Source organism: Pan troglodytes, chromosome 20 (genome assembly GCF_028858775.2).
Source record: "Pan troglodytes isolate AG18354 chromosome 20, NHGRI_mPanTro3-v2.0_pri, whole genome shotgun sequence".
Taxonomy (NCBI): Eukaryota; Metazoa; Chordata; class Mammalia; order Primates; family Hominidae; genus Pan; species Pan troglodytes.
In genome coordinates this window covers 23,728,197-23,749,843 of record NC_072418.2, presented here as the reverse complement: position 1 = coordinate 23,749,843, position 21,647 = coordinate 23,728,197, and the positions used below count along the sequence as shown (strand labels likewise).

Below are 21,647 nucleotides of genomic sequence, written 5' to 3'. Positions count from 1 at the left end.
TTTTGTCATTGATTATAACCAATTAGCATAGATAGGTGGCATCCCCAATGACCAGGTGAATTTAGGATGAGCTCTGTATGACATGGTGCTGTAAATTCTTTGACTTGTGGACTAATTATGGTGACTATCTTTCTGTCTTTGCAGTCTCTTAAGCAGATTGATTGTGATGCATGTCACATTCTGGTTTAATTGTGTAATAAAAGTTTTCTTTCTTTTCCATCATTGTGAAGTTTTTCTGGGGCTGGAGATAATTTCTCTTGTTATATTTTCTAAACACAGTCTAAAATTACCAGACGTGATATAAACATATAAGGTGTCAACCAAGCTTTACTCTAGAAGGGCCTTTCCCTCTCAGGATTCCAGTCAACTCACAATTGTGCTGCAAAGTGCACGCCCTTCCCTAAATATGCAGGAAGAATTGCATCTCTGCCTATTTGGTATCTATTGTCCTCTACAGTCACTTCCAGAGAGGCTAGATCAGATTTCTACAAACCTTACAGGGCAGCAATCAACCATTTTACCTCTTTCAGTGACTTTTTTGTTGTTGTTGAGATGGAGTCTCACTGCATTGCCCAGGCTGGAGTGCAGTGGCATGATCTTAGCTCACTGCAACCTCGGTCTCCTGTGTTCAAGCAATTTTCCTGCTTCAGCCTCCCAAGTAGCTGGGATTACAGATGCTCACCACCATGCCTGGCTAATTTTTTTTTTTGTATTTGTAGTAGAGATGGGGTTTCACCAAAGGCTGAGCACGGTGGCTCACACCTGTAATCCCAGCACTTCGGGAGGCCCAGGCAGGCAGATCACCTGAGGTTAGGAGTTCGAGACCAGCCTGACCAACATGGAGAAACCCCGTCTCTACTAAAAATACAAAAATTAGCTGAGGGTGGTGGCACACGCCTGTAATGCCAGCTACTGGGGAGGCTGAGGCAGGAGAATCACTTGAACCTGGGAGGCAGAGGTTGCAGTGAGCCAAGATTGTGCTATTGCACTCCAGCCTGGGCAACAAGAGCGAAACTTCGTTTCAAAAAAAAAAAAAAGAGAGATGGGATTTCACCATATTGGCCAGGCTGGTCTCAAACTCCTGACCTCATGATCCACCCATCTCAGCCTCCCAAAGTGTTGGGATTACAGGCGTGAGCCACCGTGCCCAGCCTCAGGGACTCCTGTCATCAGACCTGAAGCTGACTCAGAGACCATGGGGCCCAAAAACCCTAGCAGAATAACATGTGTACATTGAATAGATATGTAGACATGAGAATTTTTAATTCCTTTTTTCTCCTCTTGCTAAAATGCCCACAAATGTGCAAGTAATACCTGCTGCTACTCCACCCATCCAGAATCTGAATCTGCAGCTCCAATTTCTGAATCTAGATCTTGAGGCTTGGAAAAAATGAAAACTTTGCCGGGCCCACTGGCTTACTCCTGTAATCCCAGCACTTTGGGAGGCCAAGGCAGGTGGATCACCTGAGGTCGGGAGTTCGAGACCAGCCTTACTAGCATGGAGAAACCCTCTCTCTACTAAAAATACAAAAAATTAGCCAGGCGTGGTGGCGCATGCCTGTAATCCCAGCTACTCGGGAGGCTGAGGCAGGAGAATCCGGGAGGAGGAAGTTGCGGTGAGCTGAGATTGCGCCACTGCACTCCAGCAGGGGCAACAAGAGCGAAACCCTGTCTCAAAAAAAAAAAAAAAAAAAAGAAAAAGAAAAGAAAAGAAAAGGATTTGCATTTCCTATATAAAAGGTTTTTTTTTTTTTTTGAGACAGGGTTTCACTCTTGTTGTCCAGGCTGGAGTGCAATGGCACGAACTCGGCTCACTGCAATCTCTGCCTCCCAGGTTCAGGTGATTCTCCTGTCTCAGCCTCTCAGTAGCTGGGATTACAGGCCTGCACCACCATGCCTGGCTAATAATCCTTTTCTTTATAAGTCTCAGAGAGACATTAAAATGAGACCACAATTATGTCTTTTTTCTTTGAGCTATGTAGTTACCTCTTGAAACTGCTTGCTGTTGCCACAAGTAGCTATAAATTGAACTAAAAATGCCACACTGGACACTATAACCCACACCCTATAGCCTAACAATGTATATCCAATCAATAATCAATTTATTTTTGTAAATAAAAAATGTTGACAGACAACTTTGTATCAACCCACTCTATGTGCCTCTCTTTTTGTCTTTGCAAATCCAATTGTAACTGCTGCTAATCAAAGTATATATTCCAGGCAACTTGAATATTTGCTCCCAGGTTACAATCCTCAAGTTTGGCCCAAATAAATTGTATACTTATGTTCATGTTTCCTCAGCTATTTCCTTTTAGGTAAACATCATTTGGAACGTGCCAGAGCGGCCTCTGAGGGGATCTCTCCTTTGATTGTACTTTGCTTTCTGTAACACCAAAGGATGCAGAGTCAGGTTGATCCCACTTAGAATCTGCACATAAGATCTGGCTTCTGCCTGGGATTACAAGACAGGGCCAGACTTTAAATTGGGAATGTACTGAAAACCAATAGAAGGCATTTTCTGCACTGTGAGATGTCCACATAGACATCCTACAGCTCCCTTTGAGACTGTGGCTCTTTGAGCTTTTCAGATTTTGTCCAGTAAGATCTTGTAGCAGGTCTGCCACAGTTACGTGAGAGGCTCAAGATGTAAACAGAATCTGATGGCAAATTCTGTAAATATAAATAAACATCTTAGGAGTGAGAGATCAAGACCGCAAAGTATCCGGAGCCATGACCACAACTATACCTGCCTGTAAAATGTTATGTACAATATTCTTGTCCTTCTACCCAAAAGCTAGTTAATCAGAACAAGTAATTCTGGAGCTCAACCAGGGCAGTTCCATTTTCTATTTAGAATCAGCATGACTCTCTCTAGCCTGGCTTATTATTGGACCATCAGCCCAGAGTCACTGGGAACCCTCTCACAATTACGTAGGCATTTTTGAGACATTTGAGGATGTCCAGAGCAGAATTGTGTCAGGCTGACAAGAGTGGTTAATTCTGCTTTTGCCTCAGTGTAAGAGAAATGAGTCATCCTGTGTTTGTTCCTTCCCTTATACAAGGGATGTTTTTGATTGGTACCCAGATGAGTTTCTCCAGTTTTCTGGTACTTGGGTAAAAACAAGGAGGAGATCTGGAGACTCAAGCAGATAAACTGATTGCTATAATTTTATATGGCCATTAGAAAAATAGATGAAGCAGTCATGGTTTCTACAATCCAGAAACTCTTAGTCTAGACTAGCAACTGAATAAATGGTTGAATTAAGTATCATATGGTTGGTACAGCAAATAGATGTGTGAAAAAATTGTGAGCTTTATTTGGGCCACTTTATTTATATTGTTGTGGCTTCTGATGTCATCACTTGAAGGGATATTTATGGACAGAAGCATTATTATTTTTTGATTTCTTTTATCTTGCTAATAATACATATTTATCTTCTAATAATATTACCCTAGAAAACCTTAAGAGATTTGTTTAAATTGCTTATTAGTATATGTTATAAAATTGACAGGGCAGTGGCTAGAAAAGATTAAAATTACACAAACGCTGGGATTTAAGTTTCTCTTAGGTAAGCTTACGAAAAACAGAACTTGAAATACCCCAGTGGCATAGAGAACAGAATTCTACAGAGGGTCTCCCCTTACCCAGTTCTGTTCAGATTCACCCTTTTTGAGAGCCTTGTTTAGATCTCACCCAGCCCTGGAGTCTTGCCTCACAGAACTGATCAGAAGAGATCAGAGTTTTGGTTGTTGAATTCTGCTGCCTCTCTAGAGCTGGTGCTCCCAATTTCCTGAAACCCAAAAGCAGATAAATGGGAAAAGTAAAATATGTATTTTAGGGTCTTAATTTCTTAATTTTTTATTAAAACCAAGGTTGCAGAAACATTCCATTTAGGAACTTGTTTTCTATTCCTGCAGATTCAGTAGTTGCTCCACAAGTCACAAAAAAGTAAATATAAACCCAGTAAAAATTCCTCGAAACTACATTAAACTCTTTCTATAATCCTCTCATCTGTCTGTATTAGGCTTTTATTCTACACGCTTTTTTTTTTTTTTTTTTGAGACATAGTCTCGCACTGTTGCCCAGGCTGGAGTGCAATGGCATGATCTTGGCTCACTGCAACCTCCACCTCCCGGGTTCAAACAATTCTGCCTCAGCCTCCTGAGTATCTGGGATTACAGGCACCCACCACCATGACTAGCTAATTTTTGTATTTTTAGTAGATACGGGGCTTCACCATGTTGGCCAGGCTGGTCTCAAACTCCTGACCTCGTGATCTGCCCACCTGGGCCTCCCAAAGTGCTGGGATTACAGGCATGAACCACCGCGCCCGGCTTTTCTACACATTTTTTAAAAAACCAATGACAGAGAAACAGTAGAAGAGTTAAAAATGCTGGGCTCTTTATCTAAATCCTGGTAATTATTAAACACTTAGTACCAACTCGCATGATGTTATGAGAGTTAAATCATATAATATGTTATTCCCAGCACAGTGCTCTGTAACATACTTTTTTTTTTTTTTTTGAGACAGGGTCTTGCTCTGTCACCCAGGCCAGAGGGCAGTGACACAATCTTAGCTCACTACAACTTCCTCTTCCTGGGTTCAAGCGATTCTCCCACTTCAGCCTCCTGAGTAGCTGGGATTACAGGCACATGCCACCACACCTGGCTAATTTTTTTTTTTGTATTTTTAGTAGAGATGAGGTTTCACCATGTTGTCCAGGTTGACCTTGAACTCCTGATCTCAAGTGAGCCACCTGCCTCCTAGGATTACAGGCGTGAGCCACTGCACCCAGCCTGTAACATACCCTTGAGAGCACATAGCGCCTGCTTAATACACCTTGCATTAGTACATGTTGTTTTCCAAATGCAGACTTCTTCAGACATTGCTGCCTTCTGTTTCCTTTGTAAACTTTAAAGAGCCAGCAAATAATATGAAACTTTAGGATGAAGATGGGTTGTCTTTATTTGTACCAGAAATACTTGTGTTGTGACAAGAGTGCTGAGTGTAAGGGACTCTGTGCTGGGCCTGCTTTCTTTAACTACTGCTAATAATGAGCCCGGGGGAGCAACATTAACATTGACAGGGGTCTTGTTTAAAACATTTATCCATGGATCCTTTCCAAACCTGTAGAATCCCATTACGTAGAGTGGGTCCAAAATTACCAAGTGAATTTTAAGCTCACTAAAGCTTGAGAGGCAATGCTTAGCTAAGTGGTTATCAGCCCAGGCTTCTCATTAGGATTACACAGACAGTTTGCAGAAATCTCTGTACTTCACCCCTCCTCACAGGCTCTGTTTATTGCTCCAGGTGGACACATCCATATTGTATTTGTTTGTTTTGAGATGGAGTCTTACTCTGTCTCCTAGGCTGGAGTGTAGTGGCTTGATCTTGGTTCACTGCAACCTCTGCCTGCCAGGTTCAAGTGATTCTCCTTGAGTCAGCCTCCCAAGTAGCTGGGATTACACGTGCATGCCACCGTGCCTGACTAATTTTTGTATTTTTTTTTTTTTTGAGATGGAGTGTCGCTCTGTCACCAGGCTGGAGTGCAGTGGCGTGATCTCAGCTCACTGCAACCTCTGCCTCCCACATTCAAGCGATTGTCCTGCCTCACCCTCTCGAGTAGCTGGGACTACAGGCGCGTTCCACCACGCCCAGCTAATTTTTGTGTTTTTAGTAGAGACAGGGTTTCACCATGTTGGCCAGGCTGGTTTCGAATTTCTGACCTCAGAAGATCCACCCTCCTTGGCCCCCCAAAGTGCTGGGATTACAGGCTTGAGCCACCACACCTGGCCCCATGTTGTTTTAATTAAGTGCCTCATGTGATTTTAACATGAGGCTAGAATTGAGTATGAGGGGTTCAGATACATTCATAAGAGTTAAGTCTCACCTTTGCACTAAAAGGATGGCCATAGGGCTGTTTCTGTTTGGATTTGGTAGGGAGAGGACAGTGTGGTCCATATTTTTATTACTGTAGCAGAAATTGTTGGTGTCCATGTAAGGGAAGGGCACCTGAGGACAGGAAAAATGAAACTTATATCTTTATTTCCATGGTGCAGCATGTTTTTCCTGCATCTCTTCTGTTATTAAGGACAGAAATGGGTGGACTTTTTCTGCAAGTCTTCATCTTTTTGCTTGTGGGTGTGGTGGCATCAGGTAAACAGGTGGTGCTGACACCTTTAAAGGCATATTCTCAAGATGTCTACCTAAAATCATTATTAAAAATTAAAACGTGAAAGATATGTTTATCTTGAACTTTGCACAGAACTGATGTTTTCTTTATGGTTAAATTCAGACTATAATTTACTTTTGGGGGGAATATTCCAGCAGTGGTGCTGTGTCCTTCTGTGTTATGCATTAGCACATCATAAAAATTTGTCCTAGTGCAGTTGATGTTAATAATTCTTTTGGTTAAAAAAAAAAGACAAAATAAGTCTTTTGGTTAAAGAGCTCTCTGAAAGATTTTTTCACCATAGAGTTAATTATTTTTCTGTTCATTATTAAGTATCTTTATGCAGCTAATGTGCATAAATCATCATATTTTATCTGGGAGCTGACTTTTTCTTAGGTTTTCCTTGTATACATATGTCTTTGGAAAATGAAAGCTCTTATCTTTGTGTACAGGTAAGTAAAACTGAAAAAAACACAGGCCCTTCTACTTACGGGATGTTTGACAAAATATTCTTTTTGGGCCAAAAACATTGGAATTATTGGTGAGCTTGTTAGAAATTTAAAAACTGAGACTTTATTCCAGATCTTCTGAAAAAATAATCTCCACTAACAAGATCTCCAGTTTATTTTACAGACTAAAATTTGAGAAGCACTTTCTAACTCAACATGTCTTTTCCATCTGAAAAATATACACAAGTCATTCTGTATGATGTATATATAGCAATAAAAAATGTACATGTTTCTGTTCATGCCCTTAAGTTTATACTTTATCATTCAGAAAAGTAACATATATACGCTGATTTTGTGGATCTTATACTACTCTCTTTTTTCAGAGTTAGAGAATACATTCGAGAATATTTCTGTGTTGAAAATTATTTTATTGGATAATTTCAGTCACTCCTATAAGTCAGAACCAGTTCTCTTTACTCTCTCATTTCACCTTGAGTCAAATTAAAAATTGTGTCCATAACCACTTGGTAAATATGTGTGTGTGTATGTGTTTTTCAGGGACCATTGACATTTATGGATGTGGCCATAGAATTCTCTCTGGAGGAGTGGCAGTGCCTGGACACAGCACAGCAGAATTTATATAGGAATGTCATGTTAGAGAACTACAGAAACCTGGTATTCCTGGGTGAGGATAAGTTTTTTTTTTTTTTAATTTTTATTATTTATTATTATTATTTTTTGAGACAGAGTTTCACTCTGTCACCCAGGCTGGAGTGCAGTGGCGCAATCTTGGCTCATTGCAACCTTTGCCTCCAGGGTTCAAGCGATTCTCCTGCCTCAGCCTCCTGCATAGCTGGGATTACAGGCATGTGCCACCATGCCCGGCTAATTTTTGTATTTTTAGTAGAGATGGGGTCTTACCATGTTGGTCAGGCTGATCTCGAACTCCTGACCTCAGGATCTGCCCGCCTCAGCCTCCCAAAGTGCTGGGATTACAGGCGTGAGCCACCTTGCCCAGCAAGGTGAGGATAACTTTAATATACAATTCCTAATATACTCTAAAGGTTTTATTTCTCTTTTTTGTTGCGTGTTTTTTGGCAATTTATGCTTACATAAATGAGTTTCAACTACCTGTTTTTAAGAAAATGTAGGATTTATCTGTGTAGATGTTTCACCCTGACCTGAACTTTCCACGTTTCTGAGCTGATCTGTATCCTTCACTCTAGATTAGTGGTAATTCCAGAAATTTAGTGGCATAAAATACTGTTGCCCACACCTTAAAATCTAATTGCCACCACCAATTTTTGATTCAGTAGCACTGAGTAGTAAAATTAAGAACATACAAATTGAAAATATTTTCTTAATATTTAGAAATTTTGTTATAAGTTAGTATTTTGTGATTAATTTACTAGAATATATTTTGTGATTAATATACTAGAATATTCTATTACATTCTCTTTTTAAAATATTTTTTTCTGAGATGGAGTCTTGCTCTGTCACTCAGGCTGGATGCAGTGGTGCAATCTTAGCTCACTGCAACCTTTGCCTCCTGGGTTCTAGTGATTATCCTGCCTCAGCCTCCCGAGCAGCTAGGACTACAGGTGTGCACCACCATATCCAGCTAATTTCTGTATTTTCAGTAGAGACAGGGTTTTGCCATGTTGACCCGTCTGGTCTTGAACTCCTGACCTCTGGTGATCTACCCACCTCGGCCTCTCAGAGTGCTGGGATTACCAGCATGAGCCACTGTGCCTGGCCTGCATTCTCTTTACTGAGAAAATTACTAGGTTGGTAACTGGAGAATATGAGCAAGATTCATGTTATTTATTTTTAATAAAACAGGTATTGCTGTGTCTAATTTAGACCTGATCACCTGTCTGGAGCAAGGAAAAGAGCCCTGGAATATGAAGATACACGAGATGGTAGCCAAACCCCCAGGTAGGTGAGAGTGAATACAACAGATGACACAGATGAGAGGTCCAAAGGTAAAAGAGAAAGCCAGTCCTTAAAATTTGACTTGGAAATCTGTGTTCCAAAGTTTCTAGGCAGCTGTTTTGTTTTTTTAACTTCAACATAGGGGCATCTTCTGTCTTATGCTTTTAAATTCTTTAAAAATTCTACTTTCCCTTCAGTGATCTTCCTTCAAGTTTACAGTGAGCTAAAGTCCTCTTCATGGCATATAAGAGATTGCACAATCTGACTTTTTTTTCTCATTGTTTCTGGAGACTCAGAAATATCTGCATAATTTTGAGAAACTCTGTTAAACTATTTTGTAAGTTCTCTTTTTGTGTCATGTCTGAAATATGTAAGAGTTGTGGTTTCTGTTCCATTTTTTTTTGTTTATTTTTCTGCACATTTCATCCTATTTGTATTACTACAGGCTTGAAATATAGTTTGAAATTAAAAAGTATGACGTTCGCTTTGTTCTTATTCCTCATGATTGCTTTGACTATTCAAAGTTTCTTGTAGTTTTGGCTGGGGGCAGTGGCTCACAGCTGTAATCCTATCACTTTGGGAGGCCAAGGCAGAAGGATCCCTTAAGCCTAGGAGTTGGATACCAACCTGGGCAACATAAGGAGACCCTGTCTCTTAAAAAGATTTACTGGGCCGGGCACGGTGGCTCACTCCTGTAACCCAGCACTTTGGGAGGCCGAGGTGGGTGGATCACCTTAGGTCAGGAGTTCAAGACCAGCCTGACCAACATGGTGAAACCCCGTCTCCACTAAAAATACAAAATTAGCCAGGCGTGGTGGCGCATGCCTGTAATCCCAGCTACTCTGGAGGCTGAAGCAGGAGAATTGCTTGAACCCAGGAGGCAGAGGTTGCTGTGAGCTGCGATTGTGCCACTGCACTCCAGCCTTGGCAATAAGAGTGAAACTCCATCTCAAAAAAAAAAAAAAAAAAGATTTATTATAGTTTCATGTAAATTTAGGGATTGTATTTTCTATTACTATGAAAAAAATGCCACTAGAATTTTGGTAGGGAGTTTCTTGAATCTATAGATCACTTTGGATAATATGGTATTTTAACAATATTTATTCTTTAAATCCATAGATATTAAATATTTTAAAACTTGTGTCTTCTCTAATTTCATCATTGAAATCTTATATCTTTTATTGTAAAGATTTTTTTCACTTTCTTGGGTGAATTTGTTCTCAGAAATACATTATTTGAATGCTATTGTAAATAATATTGTTTTCTTCCTTTATTTTATTAGACAATTTAGGTTTATGGAACGATAACTTATATGTTGATTTTATATTTGGTAATTTACTAAGTGTATTTATTAATTTAGATAGGTTTTAATGTACTGTTTATGTATTTTTATATGTAAGATTTTATGATCTACAAACAGAAACATTTTACTTGTCTTCAATTTCAATGGGTTTTTTGTTTTTTGACTAATTCTTCTGCCACATATTTTCAGTGTTATGTTAAAAGAGAAGCATTGACAAGTGGGCACAATATAGTTTGGCATTGGTGTCTGTAAATTTGAAAATGGAAATGCCTCTTCAAGTTTTTATAAACTGATAAACTGATTTCAGAATGTAAAGATTTTTTTTTTTTTTTTCCGAAACTGAGTCTCACTCTGTCACCCAGGCTGTAGTGCAGTCGTGTGATCTCGGCTCACTGCAACCTCCGCCTCCCGGGTTCAAGTGATCTGGTGCTTCAGCCTTCCGAGTAGCTGGGATTACAGGCTTGTGCCACCATGCCCAGCTAATTTTTGTATTTTTAGTAGACGGGGTTTCACCATGTTGGTAAGGCTGGTCTTGAACTCCTGACCTTGTGATCCACCCGCCTCAGCTTCCCAAAGTGCTGGGATTACAGGCATGAGCCACTTCGCCCAGCCAAGATCTTCTTTTTTGGGCTGACAGGGTTCTGGGATGCCCTCTGGGTTTGTGGAGAGGGGTAGTAGCTTGGTCTCAAGCCTGCAGTTTCTGTACTAGGGTCCACCTTTAGTTGGCTGCTTACAAGGGGCTTGGATAGTTGTAATTCCTATTTTATTTTATTCTATTTTATTTTATTTTATTTTTCTTTTGAGATGGAGTTTTGCTGTTATTGCCCAGGCTGGAGTGCAGTGGCCTGATCTCAGCTAACTGAAACCTCCGCCTCCCGGGTTCAAGCGATTTCTCCTGCCTCAGCCTTCCGAGTAGCTGGGATTACAGGTGTGCACCACCACACCCGGCTAATTTTTGTATTTTTAGTAGAGATGGGGTTTCACCATGTTGGTCAAGCTGGTCTCGAATTCCCGACCTTGTGATCTGCCTGCCTCGGTCTCGCAAAGTGCTGGGATTACAGGCCTGAGCCTCCATGCCCGGCCAATATTTGTAACATTTTAAAACAATGGCTGCTCTTTTGTTTTCTACCAACAATCAACAGGGGTTTTATTTTCATTGCATTATCAACAGATTTGGTGTTTTTCATAAATTTACAGTGGCCATTGTAGTGGGTGTGAGATGATTTCATTTTTCTTTTTTATGTGTTTCTCTATAAATTATTAATTTTGCTTTTCTTTTCAAATACTTTTTCCCATTTGGGTATCTTTTTTAATGAAAATTCAGTTCAATTATTTTTTCATTAATAAATCAAGTTATTCAGCTTTATTGTTCAGTTTTAAGAGTTGTTTATATATTCTGAATATTAACTCATCACTCATCTCTTGTGATTTGCAAATATTTTCACCCATTTTCTAGGAGGCATTGTCTATTGAATTTTTGTTTTGATGTGCAGAAATTTTGAAGTATAATGCAGTTAAATCTTAATGGTTATTGCTGTTGTTGTAGTTGCTCATGCATTTAGTGTCATATCTAAAAAAATAGTGCCAAGACCAATGACATGACTTTTTCCTGTTTTTTCCAAGAGATGTTATTTATCTTTTCATGTTTAAGTATTTAGTTAAACCATTTTTTTTTTGTATTTTGTTCAAGGAAATGATCCAACTTTATTTCATCAGTGTCGATTTCCAGTTTTCAACAATATTTTTTGAAGAGAATATCTTTTCTTTATTGGATGCTCATGGCAACTTTGTGGAAGATTATTTTATCTTATACAGAAGAGTTCATTTCCGGGCTGTCTATTCTGTTCTTTCATCTGTTTATCTTTGTGTCAGTACCACATTGTTTTGTTTTTGTAGCTTTTAATATGTTTTCCAATCAGGAAGTATAATGCCTCTTTGTTCTTTTTCAAGGGTGTTTATCTATAGTTTATAATCAAATTTAAAAATTTTAGGCCAGGCCTGGTGGCTCATGCTTGTAATCCCAGCACTTTGGGAGGCCAAGGCGGGCAGATCATGAGGTCAGGAGTTCGAGACCATCCTGGCTAACATGGTGAAATCCCGTCTCTACTAAAAAAAAAATACGAAAATTAGGTGGGCGTGGTGGCGGGTGACTGTATTCCTAGCTACTCAGGAGGCTGAGGCAGGAGAATCACTTGAATCCGGGAAGCAGAGGTTGCAGTGAGCCAAGATCATGCCACTGCAGCCACTGCACTCCAGCCTGGCAATAGAGTGAGACTCCATCTAAAAAAAATAAAAATAAAAATAAACTATATTTCTGTAAAAAACTATGTGATTAGGGTTTTTATAGAGATTAAATTCATTCACCACTGTTAGGTCATAGTAATGTCTTTGAAAAATTAAATTTTTTGACCCTGGAGCAAGAATATGTTGAAAAGTGGCTGGGTGCATTGGCTCACGCCTGTAATCCCAGCACTTTGGGAGGCTGAGGCAAGTGAATCACAAGGTGAGGAGATCGAGACCATCCCGGCCAACCTGGTGGAACCCTTTCTCTACTAAAAATACAAAAATTAGCTGCGCGTGGCGGCACGCACCTGTAGTGCTAGCTACTCAGGAGGCTGAGACAGGAGAATTGCTTGAACCCTGGAGGCAGAGTTTGTAGTGAGACGAGATCACACTATTGCACTCCAGCCTGGCAACAGAGCGAGACTCCGTCTCAAAAAAAAAAAAAAAAAAGAATCTGTTGAAGAGTGTGTTTTAATTTCCTATATTTTTGGATTTCCCAGTTTTACTTTGGCTTTTAATGCCTAGTTTCTTTCAGTTTTGGTCAGAAAACATAGTGTATACTTTTGGTCTTCTTAAATGTATTTGTTGTTATTTTGAGACAGGATCTTACTCTTTGCCCAGGCTGTAGTGCAGTGACATGATTTTGGCTCACTGCAACCTCAGGCTGCTGGGCTCAAGTGATCCTTTTACCTCAAATTTTTGAGCTGGGACTACAGAAATGCACTACTACCCCTGGTTAATTTTTTGATTTATTAGTAGCGACAGGGTCTCACTATGTTGTGTAAGCTGGTCCCAAACTTTTTGCCCCATGTGAGTCTCCCAAAGTGTTGAGATTATAGATATGAGCCTCTGCACTCAGCCGGTATTCATAAATTTAATAAGACTTGGTATGTGTCATAACAGAACACACTAGGAGCAAGTAAGAATATTGTGTGTATTCCCTTGCTTTTGCCTGGAAAGTTTTGTACATATCTGTTAAGCCTAGTTGGTGATATGATATGGTTGGCCTAAGGTTAGAGGATGTCCATTTTCTCTAAACCTCATGCTGCAATATAATCCTCCTGTTTGATGTGGGACCTGGTGGGAGGTGTTTGGGTCATGGGGGAGCAAATTCCTCATAAATGGCTTGGCACCATCCTTTTGATAATCAAAAAGGTTACACTCTATTGATTCAAATGAGAGCTGGTTGGTTAAAAAAACAAACAAACCTGGCTTCTTCACCTCACACTTACTCTGTCTCTTACTGTGTGATGTGCCCAGTTATACTTTGCCTTCCACAATGATTATAAGCTTACTAGGACCCTTACTCACCAGAAACAGATGCTGGCACACACTTCCTGTACAGTCTGCTGAACTGTGAGCCAAATAAACATTTTTTCTCTATAAATTATCTACTCTCAGGTATTCCTCTGTATGTAAAATAATTAATACAGTCTATAATGTCTGAATTTTTTATTTTCTTTTATTTATTTATTAATTATTATTATTATACTTTAAGTTTTAGGGTACATGTGCACAATGTGCAGGTTAGTTACATATGTATACATGTGCCATGTTGGTGCGCTGCACCCACTAACTCATCATCTAGCATTAAGTATATCTCCCAATGCTATCCCTCCCCACTCCCCCCACCCCACAACAGTCCCCAGAGTGTGATATTCCCCTTCCTGTGTCCATGTGTTCTCATTGTTCAATTCCCACCTATGAGTGAGAATATGCGGTCTTTGGTTTTTTGTTCTTGCGATAGTTTACTGAGAATGATGATTTCCAATTTCATACATGTCCCTACAAAGGACGTGAACTCATCATTTTTTATGGCTGCATAGTACTCCATGGTGTATGTGTGCCACATTTTCTTAATCCAGTCTATTGTTGTTGGACATTTGGGTTGGTTCCAAGTCTTTGCTATTGTGAATAATGCTGCGATAAACATACGTGTGCATGTGTCTTTATAGCAGCATGATTTATAGTCCTTTGGGTATATACCCAGTAATGGGATGGCTGGGTCAAATGGTATTTCTAGTTCTAGATCCCTGAGGAATCACCACACTGACTTCCCCAATGGTTGAACTAGTTTACAGTCCCACCAACAGTGTAAAAGTGTTCCTATTTCTCCACATCCTCTCCAGCACCTGTTGTTTCCTGACTTTTTAATGATTGCCATTCTAACTGGTGTGAGATGGTATCTCATTGTGGTTTTGATTTGCATTTCTCTGATGGCCAGTGATGGTGAGCATTTTTTCGTGTGTTTTTTGGCTGCATAAATGTCTTCTTTTGAGAAGTGTCTGTTCATGTCCTTCGCCCACTTTTTGATGGGGTTGTTTGTTTTTTTCTTGTAAATTTGTTTGAGTTCATTGTAGATTCTGGGTATTAGCCCTTTGTCAGATGAGTAGGTTGTGAAAATTTTTTCCCATTTTGTAGGTTGCCTGTTCACTCTGATGGTAGTTTCTTTTGCTGTGCAGAAGCTCTTTAGTTTAATTAGATCCCATTTGTCAATTTTGGCTTTTGTTGCCATTGCTTTTGGTGTTTTAGACATGAAGTCCTTGCCCATGCCTATGTCCTGAATGGTAATGCCTAGGTTTTCTTCTAGGGTTTTTATGGTTTTAGGTCTAATGTTTAAGTCTTTAATCCATCTTGAATTGATTTTTGTATCAGGTATAAGGAAGGGATCCAGTTTCAGCTTTCTACATATGGCTAGCCAGTTTTCCCAGCACCATTTATTAAATAGGGAATCCTTTCCCCATTGCTTGTATTTCTCAGGTTTGTCAAAGATCAGATAGTTGTAGATATGCGGCGTTATTTCTGAGGGCTCTGTTCTGTTCCATTGATCTATATCTCTGTTTTGGTACCAGTACCATGCTGTTTTGGTTACTGTAGCCTTGTAGTATAGTTTAAAGTCAGGTAGCGTGATGCCTCCAGCTTTGTTCTTTTGGCTTAGGATTGACTTGGCGATGTGGGCTCTTTTTTGGTTCCACATGAACTTTAAAGTACTATTTTCCAATTCTGTGAAGAAAGTGATTGGTAGCTTGATGGGGATGGCATTGAATCTGTAAATTACCTTGGGTAGTATGGCCATTTTCACGATATTGATTCTTCCCACCCATGAGCATGGAATGTTCTTCCATTTGTTTGTATCCTCTTTTATTTCCTTGAGCAGTGGTTTGTAGTTCTCCTTGAAGAGGTCCTTCACATCCCTTGTAAGTTGGATTCCTAGGTATTTTATTCTCTTTGAAGCAATTGTGAATGGGAGTTCACTCATGATTTGGCTCTCTGTTTGTCTGTTGTTGGTGTATAAGAATGCTTGTGTTTTTTGTACATTGATTTTGTATCCTGAGACTTTGCTGAAGTTGCGTATCAGCTTAAGGAGATTTTGGGCTGAGACAATGGGGTTTTCTAGATATATGATCATGTCGTCTGCAAACAGGGACAATTTGACTTCCTCTTTTCCTAATTGAATAACCTTTATTTCTTTCTCCTGCCTAATTGCCCTGGCCAGAACTTCCAACACTATGTTGAATAGGAGTGGTGAGAGAGGGCATCCCTGTCTTGTGCCAGTTTTCAAAGGGAATGCTTCCAGTTTTTGCCCATTCAGTATGATATTGGCTGTGGGTTTGTCATAGATAGCTGATAGCTCTTATTATTTTGAAATATGTTCCATCAATACCTAATTTATTGAGAGTTTTTAGCATGAAGTGTTGTTGAATTTTGTCAAAGGCCTTTTCTGCATCTATTGAGATAATCATGTGGTTTTTGTCTTTGGTTCTGTTTATATGCTGGATTACATTTATTGATTTGCATATATTGAACCAGCCTTGCATCCCAGGGATGAAGCCCACTTGATCATGGTGGATAAGCTTTTTGATGTGCTGCTGGATTCGGTTTGCCAGTATTTTATTGAGGATTTTTGCATCAATGTTCATCAAGGATATTGGTCTAAAATTCTCTTTTTTGGTTGTGTCTCTACTAGGCTTTGGTATCAGGATGATGCTGGCCTCATAAAATGAGTTAGGGAGGATTCCCTCTTTTTCTATTGATTGGAATAGTTTCAGAAGGAATGGTACCAGTTCCTCCTTGTACCTCTGGTAGAATTCGGCTGTGAATCCATCTGGTCCTGGACTCTTTTTGGTTGGTAAGCTATTGATTATTGCCACAATTTCAGAGCCTGTTATTGGTCTATTCAGAGATTCAACTTCTTCCTGGTTTAGTCTTGGGAGAGTGTATGTGTCGAGGAATTTATCCATTTCTTCTAGATTTTCTAGTTTATTTGTGTAGAGGTGTTTGTAGTATTCTCTGATCGTAGTTTGTATTTCTGTGGGATTGGTGGTGATATCCCCTTTGTCATTTTTTATTGCGTCTGTTTGATTCTTCTCTCTTTTTTTCTTTATTAGTCTTGCTAGCGGTCTATCAATTTTGTTGATCCTTTCAAAAAATCAGCTCCTGGATTCATTAATTTTTTGAAGGGTTTTTTGTGTCTCTATTTCCTTCAGTTCTGCTCTGATTTTAGTTGTTTCTTGCATTCTGCTAGCTTTTGAATGTGTTTGCTCTTGCTTTTCTAGTTCTTTTAGTTGTGATGTTAGGGTGTCAATTTTGGATCTTTCCTGCTTTCTCTTGTGGGCATTTAGTGCTATAAATTTCCCTCTACACACTGCTTTGAATGCGTCCCAGAGATTCTGGTATGTTGTGTCTTTGTTCTCATTGGTTTCAAAGAACATCTTTATTTCTGCCTTCATATCGTTATGTACCCAGTAGTCGTTCAGGAGCAGGTTGTTCAGTTTCCATGTAGTTGAACGGTTTTGAGTGAGATTCTTAATCCTGAGTTCTAGTTTGATTGCACTGTGGTCTGAGAGATAGTTTGTTATAATTTCTGTTCTTTTACATTTGCTGAGGAGAGCTTTACTTCCAATTATGTGGTCAATTTTGGAATAGGTGTGGTGTGGTGCTGAAAAAAATGTCTGTTCTGTTGATTTGGGGTGGAGAGTTCTGTAGATGTCTATTAGGTCCGCTTGGTGCAGAGCTGAGTTCAATTCCTGGGTGTCCTTGTTGACTTTCTGTCTTGTTGATCTGTCTAATGTTGACAGTGGGGTGTTAAAGTCTCCCATTATTAATGTGTGGGAGTCTAAGTCTCTTTGTAGGTCACTCAGGACTTGCTTTATGAATCTGGGTGCTTCTGTATTGGGTGCATATATATTTAGGATAGTTAGCTCTTCTTGTTGAATTGATCCCTTTACCATTATGTAATGGCCTTCTTTGTCTCTTTTGATCTTTGTTGGTTTAAAGTCTGTTTTATCAGAGACTAGGATTGCAACCCCTGCCTTTTTTTGTTTTCCATTTGCTTGGTAGATCTTCCTCCATCCTTTTATTTTGAGCCTATGTGTGTCTCTGCACGTGAGATGGGTTTCCTGAATACAGTACACTGATGGGTCTTGACTCTTTATCCAATTTGCCAGTCTGTGTCTTTTAATTGGAGCATTTAGTCCATTTACATTTAAAGTTAATATTATGTGTGAATTTGATCCTGTCATTATGATGTTAGCTGGTTATTTTGCTCGTTAGTTGATGCAGTTTCTTCCTAGTCTCGATGGTCTTTACATTTTGGCATGATTTTGCAGCAGCTGGTACCGGTTGTTCCTTTCCATGTTTAGTGCTTCCTTCAGGAGCTCTTTTAGGGCAGGCCTGGTGGTAACAAAATCTCTCAGCATTTGCTTGTCTGTAAAGTATTTTATTTCTCCTTCACTTATGAAGCTTAGTTTGGCTGGATATGAAATTCTGGGTTGAAAATTCTTTTCTTTAAGAATGTTGAATATTGGCTCCCACTCTCTTCTGGCTTGTAGAGTTTGTGCCGAGAGATCCGCTGTTAGTCTGATGGGCTTCCCTTTGAGGGTAACCCGACCTTTCTCTCTGGCTGCCCTTAACACTTTTTCCTTCATTTCAACTTTGGTGAATCTGACAATTATGTGTCTTGGAGTTGCTCTTCTCGAGGAGTATCTTTGTGGCGTTCTCTGTATTTCCTAAATCTGAATGTTGGCCTGCCTTGCTAGATTGGGGAAGTTCTCCTGGATAATATCCTGCAGAGTGTTTTCCAACTTGGTTCCGTTCTCCCCGTCACTTTCAGGTACACCAATCAGAGGTAGATTTGGTCTTTTCACATAGTCCCATATTTCTTGGAGGCTTTGCTCGTTTCTTTTTATTCTTTTTTCTCTAAACTTCCCTTCTCGCTTCATTTCATTCATTTCATCTTCCATCGCTGATACCTTTCTTCCAGTTGATCACATTGGCTCCTGAGGCTTCTGCATTCTTCACGTAGTTCTCGAGCCTTGGTTTTCAGCTCCATCAGCTCCTTTAAGCACTTCTCTGTATTGGTTATTCTAGTTATACATTCTTCTAAATTTTTTTCAAAGTTTTCAACTTCTTTGCCTTTGGTTTGAATGTCCTCCCGTAGCTCGGAGTAATTTGATCGTCTGAAGCCTTCTTCTCTCAGCTCGTCAAAGTCATTCTCCGTCCAGCTTTGTTCCGTTGCTGGTGAGGAACTGCGTTCCTTTGGAGGAGGAGAGGCGCTCTGCTTTTTAGAGTTTCCAGTTTTTCTGCTCTGTTTTTTCCCCATCTTTGTGGTTTTATCTACTTTTGGTCTTTGATGATGGTGATGTACAGATGGGTTTTTGGTGTGGATGTCCTTTCTGTTTGTTAGTTTTCCTTCTAACAGACAGGACCCTCAGCTGCAGGTCTGTTGGAGTACCCGGCTGTGTGAGGTGTCAGTGTGCCCCTGCTTGGGGGGTGCCTCCCAGTTAGGCTGCTCGGGGGTCAGGGGTCAGGGACCCACTTGAGGAGGCAGTCTGCCCGTTTTCAGATCTCCCGCTGCGTGCTGGGAGAACCACTGCTCTCTTCAAAGCTGTCAGACAGGGACATTTAAGTCTGCAGAGGTTACTGCTGTCTTTTTGTTTGTCTGTGCCCTGCCCCCAGAGGTGGAGCCTACAGAGGCAGGCAGGCCTCCTTGAGCTGTGGTGGGCTCCACCCAGTTCGAGCTTCCCGGCTGCTTTGTTTACCTAAGCAAGCCTGGGCAATGGCGGGCGCCCCTCCCCCAGCCTCGCTGCCGCCTTGCAGTTTGATCTCAGACTGCTGTGCTAGCAATCAGCGAGATTCCGAGGGCGTAGGACCCTCCGAGCCAGGTGCGGGATATAGTCTCCTGGTGCGCCGTTTTTTAAGCCCGTCGGAAAAGCGCAGTATTCGGGTGGGAGTGACCCGATTTTCCAGGTGCCGTCTGTCACCCCTTTCTTTGACTAGGAAAGGGAACTCCCTGACCCCTTGCGCTTCCCGAGTGAGGCAATGCCTCGCCCTGCTTCGGCTCGCGCACGGAGCACGCACCCACTGGCCTGCACCCACTGTCTGGCACTCCCTAGTGAGATGAACCCGGTTCCTTAGATGGAAATGCAGAAATCACCCGTCTTCTGTATCGCTCACGCTGGGAGCTGTAGACCGGAGTTCTTCCTATTCGGCCATCTTGGCTCCTCCCCTTATTTTCTTATTTATTATTGCAAATGGGGTGTTGATGTTTACAGTTATTATGTTGGTAAGTATTTCTTCACTTTTGTCAGTATTTGCTTTTTATATTTTGCAGCTCTGATGTTTTATACATACATACATATAGAAAGAGATATAATAGTTATAGATTCCTGGTAAATTGACCTATTTTATCATTATATAATATCAATTTTGTTCTCATGCTAGTACTTGACTAAAAGCATATTATGTCTAATATAATTATAACTACCTTACCCAATTGTGGTTACTATATGCATGAAAAATAAATTTTTTCTATTATGTTACTTTCAGTCTATTCAACGCAATGCTAAAACCATTCTCTTGTAGGCAGCATATTGTATGCTTTTTTCCAGTTACTCAGATGTTTTATTTCTTTTTCTTTTTTATAATTTTATTTATTTATTCATTTATTTTAATTTTTTTTCTTTTTGAGAAAGGATCTCACTCCATTGCCCAGACTGGAGTGCTGTAGCATGATCTTGGCTCACTGCAACCTCCACCTCCTGGATTCAAGTGATTCTCATGCCTCAGCCTCCCAAGTAGCTGGGATTACAGGCATGTGCCACCACACCCATCTAGTTTTTTCTATTTTCAGTAGAATTGGGGTTTCACTGTGTTGGCCAGGGTAGTGTCAAATTCCTGGCCTCAAGTGATCCACCCACCTTGACCTCCCAAAATGCTGGGATTACAGGCATGAGCCACCATGCCTGGCGTATTTATTCATTCAGTTTTGAAATAGGGTTTCACTCTGTCAATCGGCCTGGTTTTCAGCGGCATGATCATGGCTCACTGCAGCCTCAACTTTCCAAACTCTGATGATCCTCTCATTTCGGCCTCTCAAATAGCTGCGTTACAAATATTTGCCATCACACCCAGCAAGTTTTGTTGTATTTTTTTTGTAGAGACAGGGTTTTGAGATGTTGCTCAGGCTGATCTCAAACTCCTGGGATCAAGTGATCAGCCCACTTTGACCTCACAACATCCTAGGATTATGTTTCTTTCTATTAAGTAGTTTAATTAATTTGTATTTAAAATGATTGCTTTAAAATAGAGTTGCTATTACCAGTTTTACTGTTACTGTTATGTGTTTCTTGTAGATTTTTTTTTCTCATTTCTTGTTTTACTGCCTTTATTTTTGTTTATTCTGTGTAGTGTCATGCTTTTGTTATTTTTCCATTTCCTTATTTATACTTTCGATAAATATTATCTTTGTAATTGTCTTGAGAAATGGAGATTACATAAAACATTTTAATATGTAAATAATATATTTTATTTTATTTTATTTTTTTGAGACAGAGTCTTGCTCTGTCACCCAGGCTGGAGTGCAGTGGCATGATCTTGGCTCACTGCAACCTCCACCTCCCAGGTTCAAGCAATTCTCCTGCCTCAGCCTCCCAAGTACCTGGGCTTACAGGTATCTGCCTCCACACCCAGCTAATTTTTTGTATTTTTAGTAGAGATGGGTTTTTGCCATGTTGGGCAGTCTGGTCTCAAACTCCTGACCTCAGGTGATACACCCGCCTCAGCCTCTCAAAGTACTGGGATTACAGATGTGAGCCACAGCACCCAGCCAAAACTAAAATGATATATTTTAATCTCGTAACAACTTCAATTTAATACGAAAGCTATACCTTTATATTTTTCAGTAGTTATTGATATTAAAGATTATTTTATACTATGCATCTACTAACAGATTTATATTTTATATTTCATATTCTGTAGAAGTAGCTTAAGGATTTTGTGTACCATCATTATGATAGTAAATAACTCTATATGTGTCTGTATGTTTACATTTAATAGAGAGCTTTATTTTATATATGGTTTTATGATGCTGGCCAGCATCATTTTAATTTTCAAAATAATGGACTCATTTTAGTATTTCTCTTTGTTTATATGCAGAGTCTCACTATGTTGCTCAGGCTGATCTTGAACTCCTATTCTCAAGTGATCTGGCTGCCTTGGCCTGC

At 40.0% G+C, this 21,647-nt stretch overlaps 1 protein-coding gene across 4 annotated transcripts in view; it reads left to right on the top strand.

The window, feature by feature from the left end:
- Window positions 1-21,647, top strand: part of ZNF708 (zinc finger protein 708) — a 42,607-nt gene that overhangs the window by 10,118 nt on the left and 10,842 nt on the right. For all 4 annotated transcript variants that reach the window (XR_010153780.1, XR_010153781.1, XM_524178.9 and 1 more), the window contains 2 exons: window positions 7,182-7,308; window positions 8,466-8,561. Coding sequence is in view for 2 of the 4 variants with exons in the window: in XM_524178.9 (XP_524178.4) it covers window positions 7,182-7,308; window positions 8,466-8,561 (223 nt within the window). In the remaining 2 variants the exon portion in view is untranslated. The remainder of the gene's footprint in view (window positions 1-7,181; window positions 7,309-8,465; window positions 8,562-21,647) is intronic.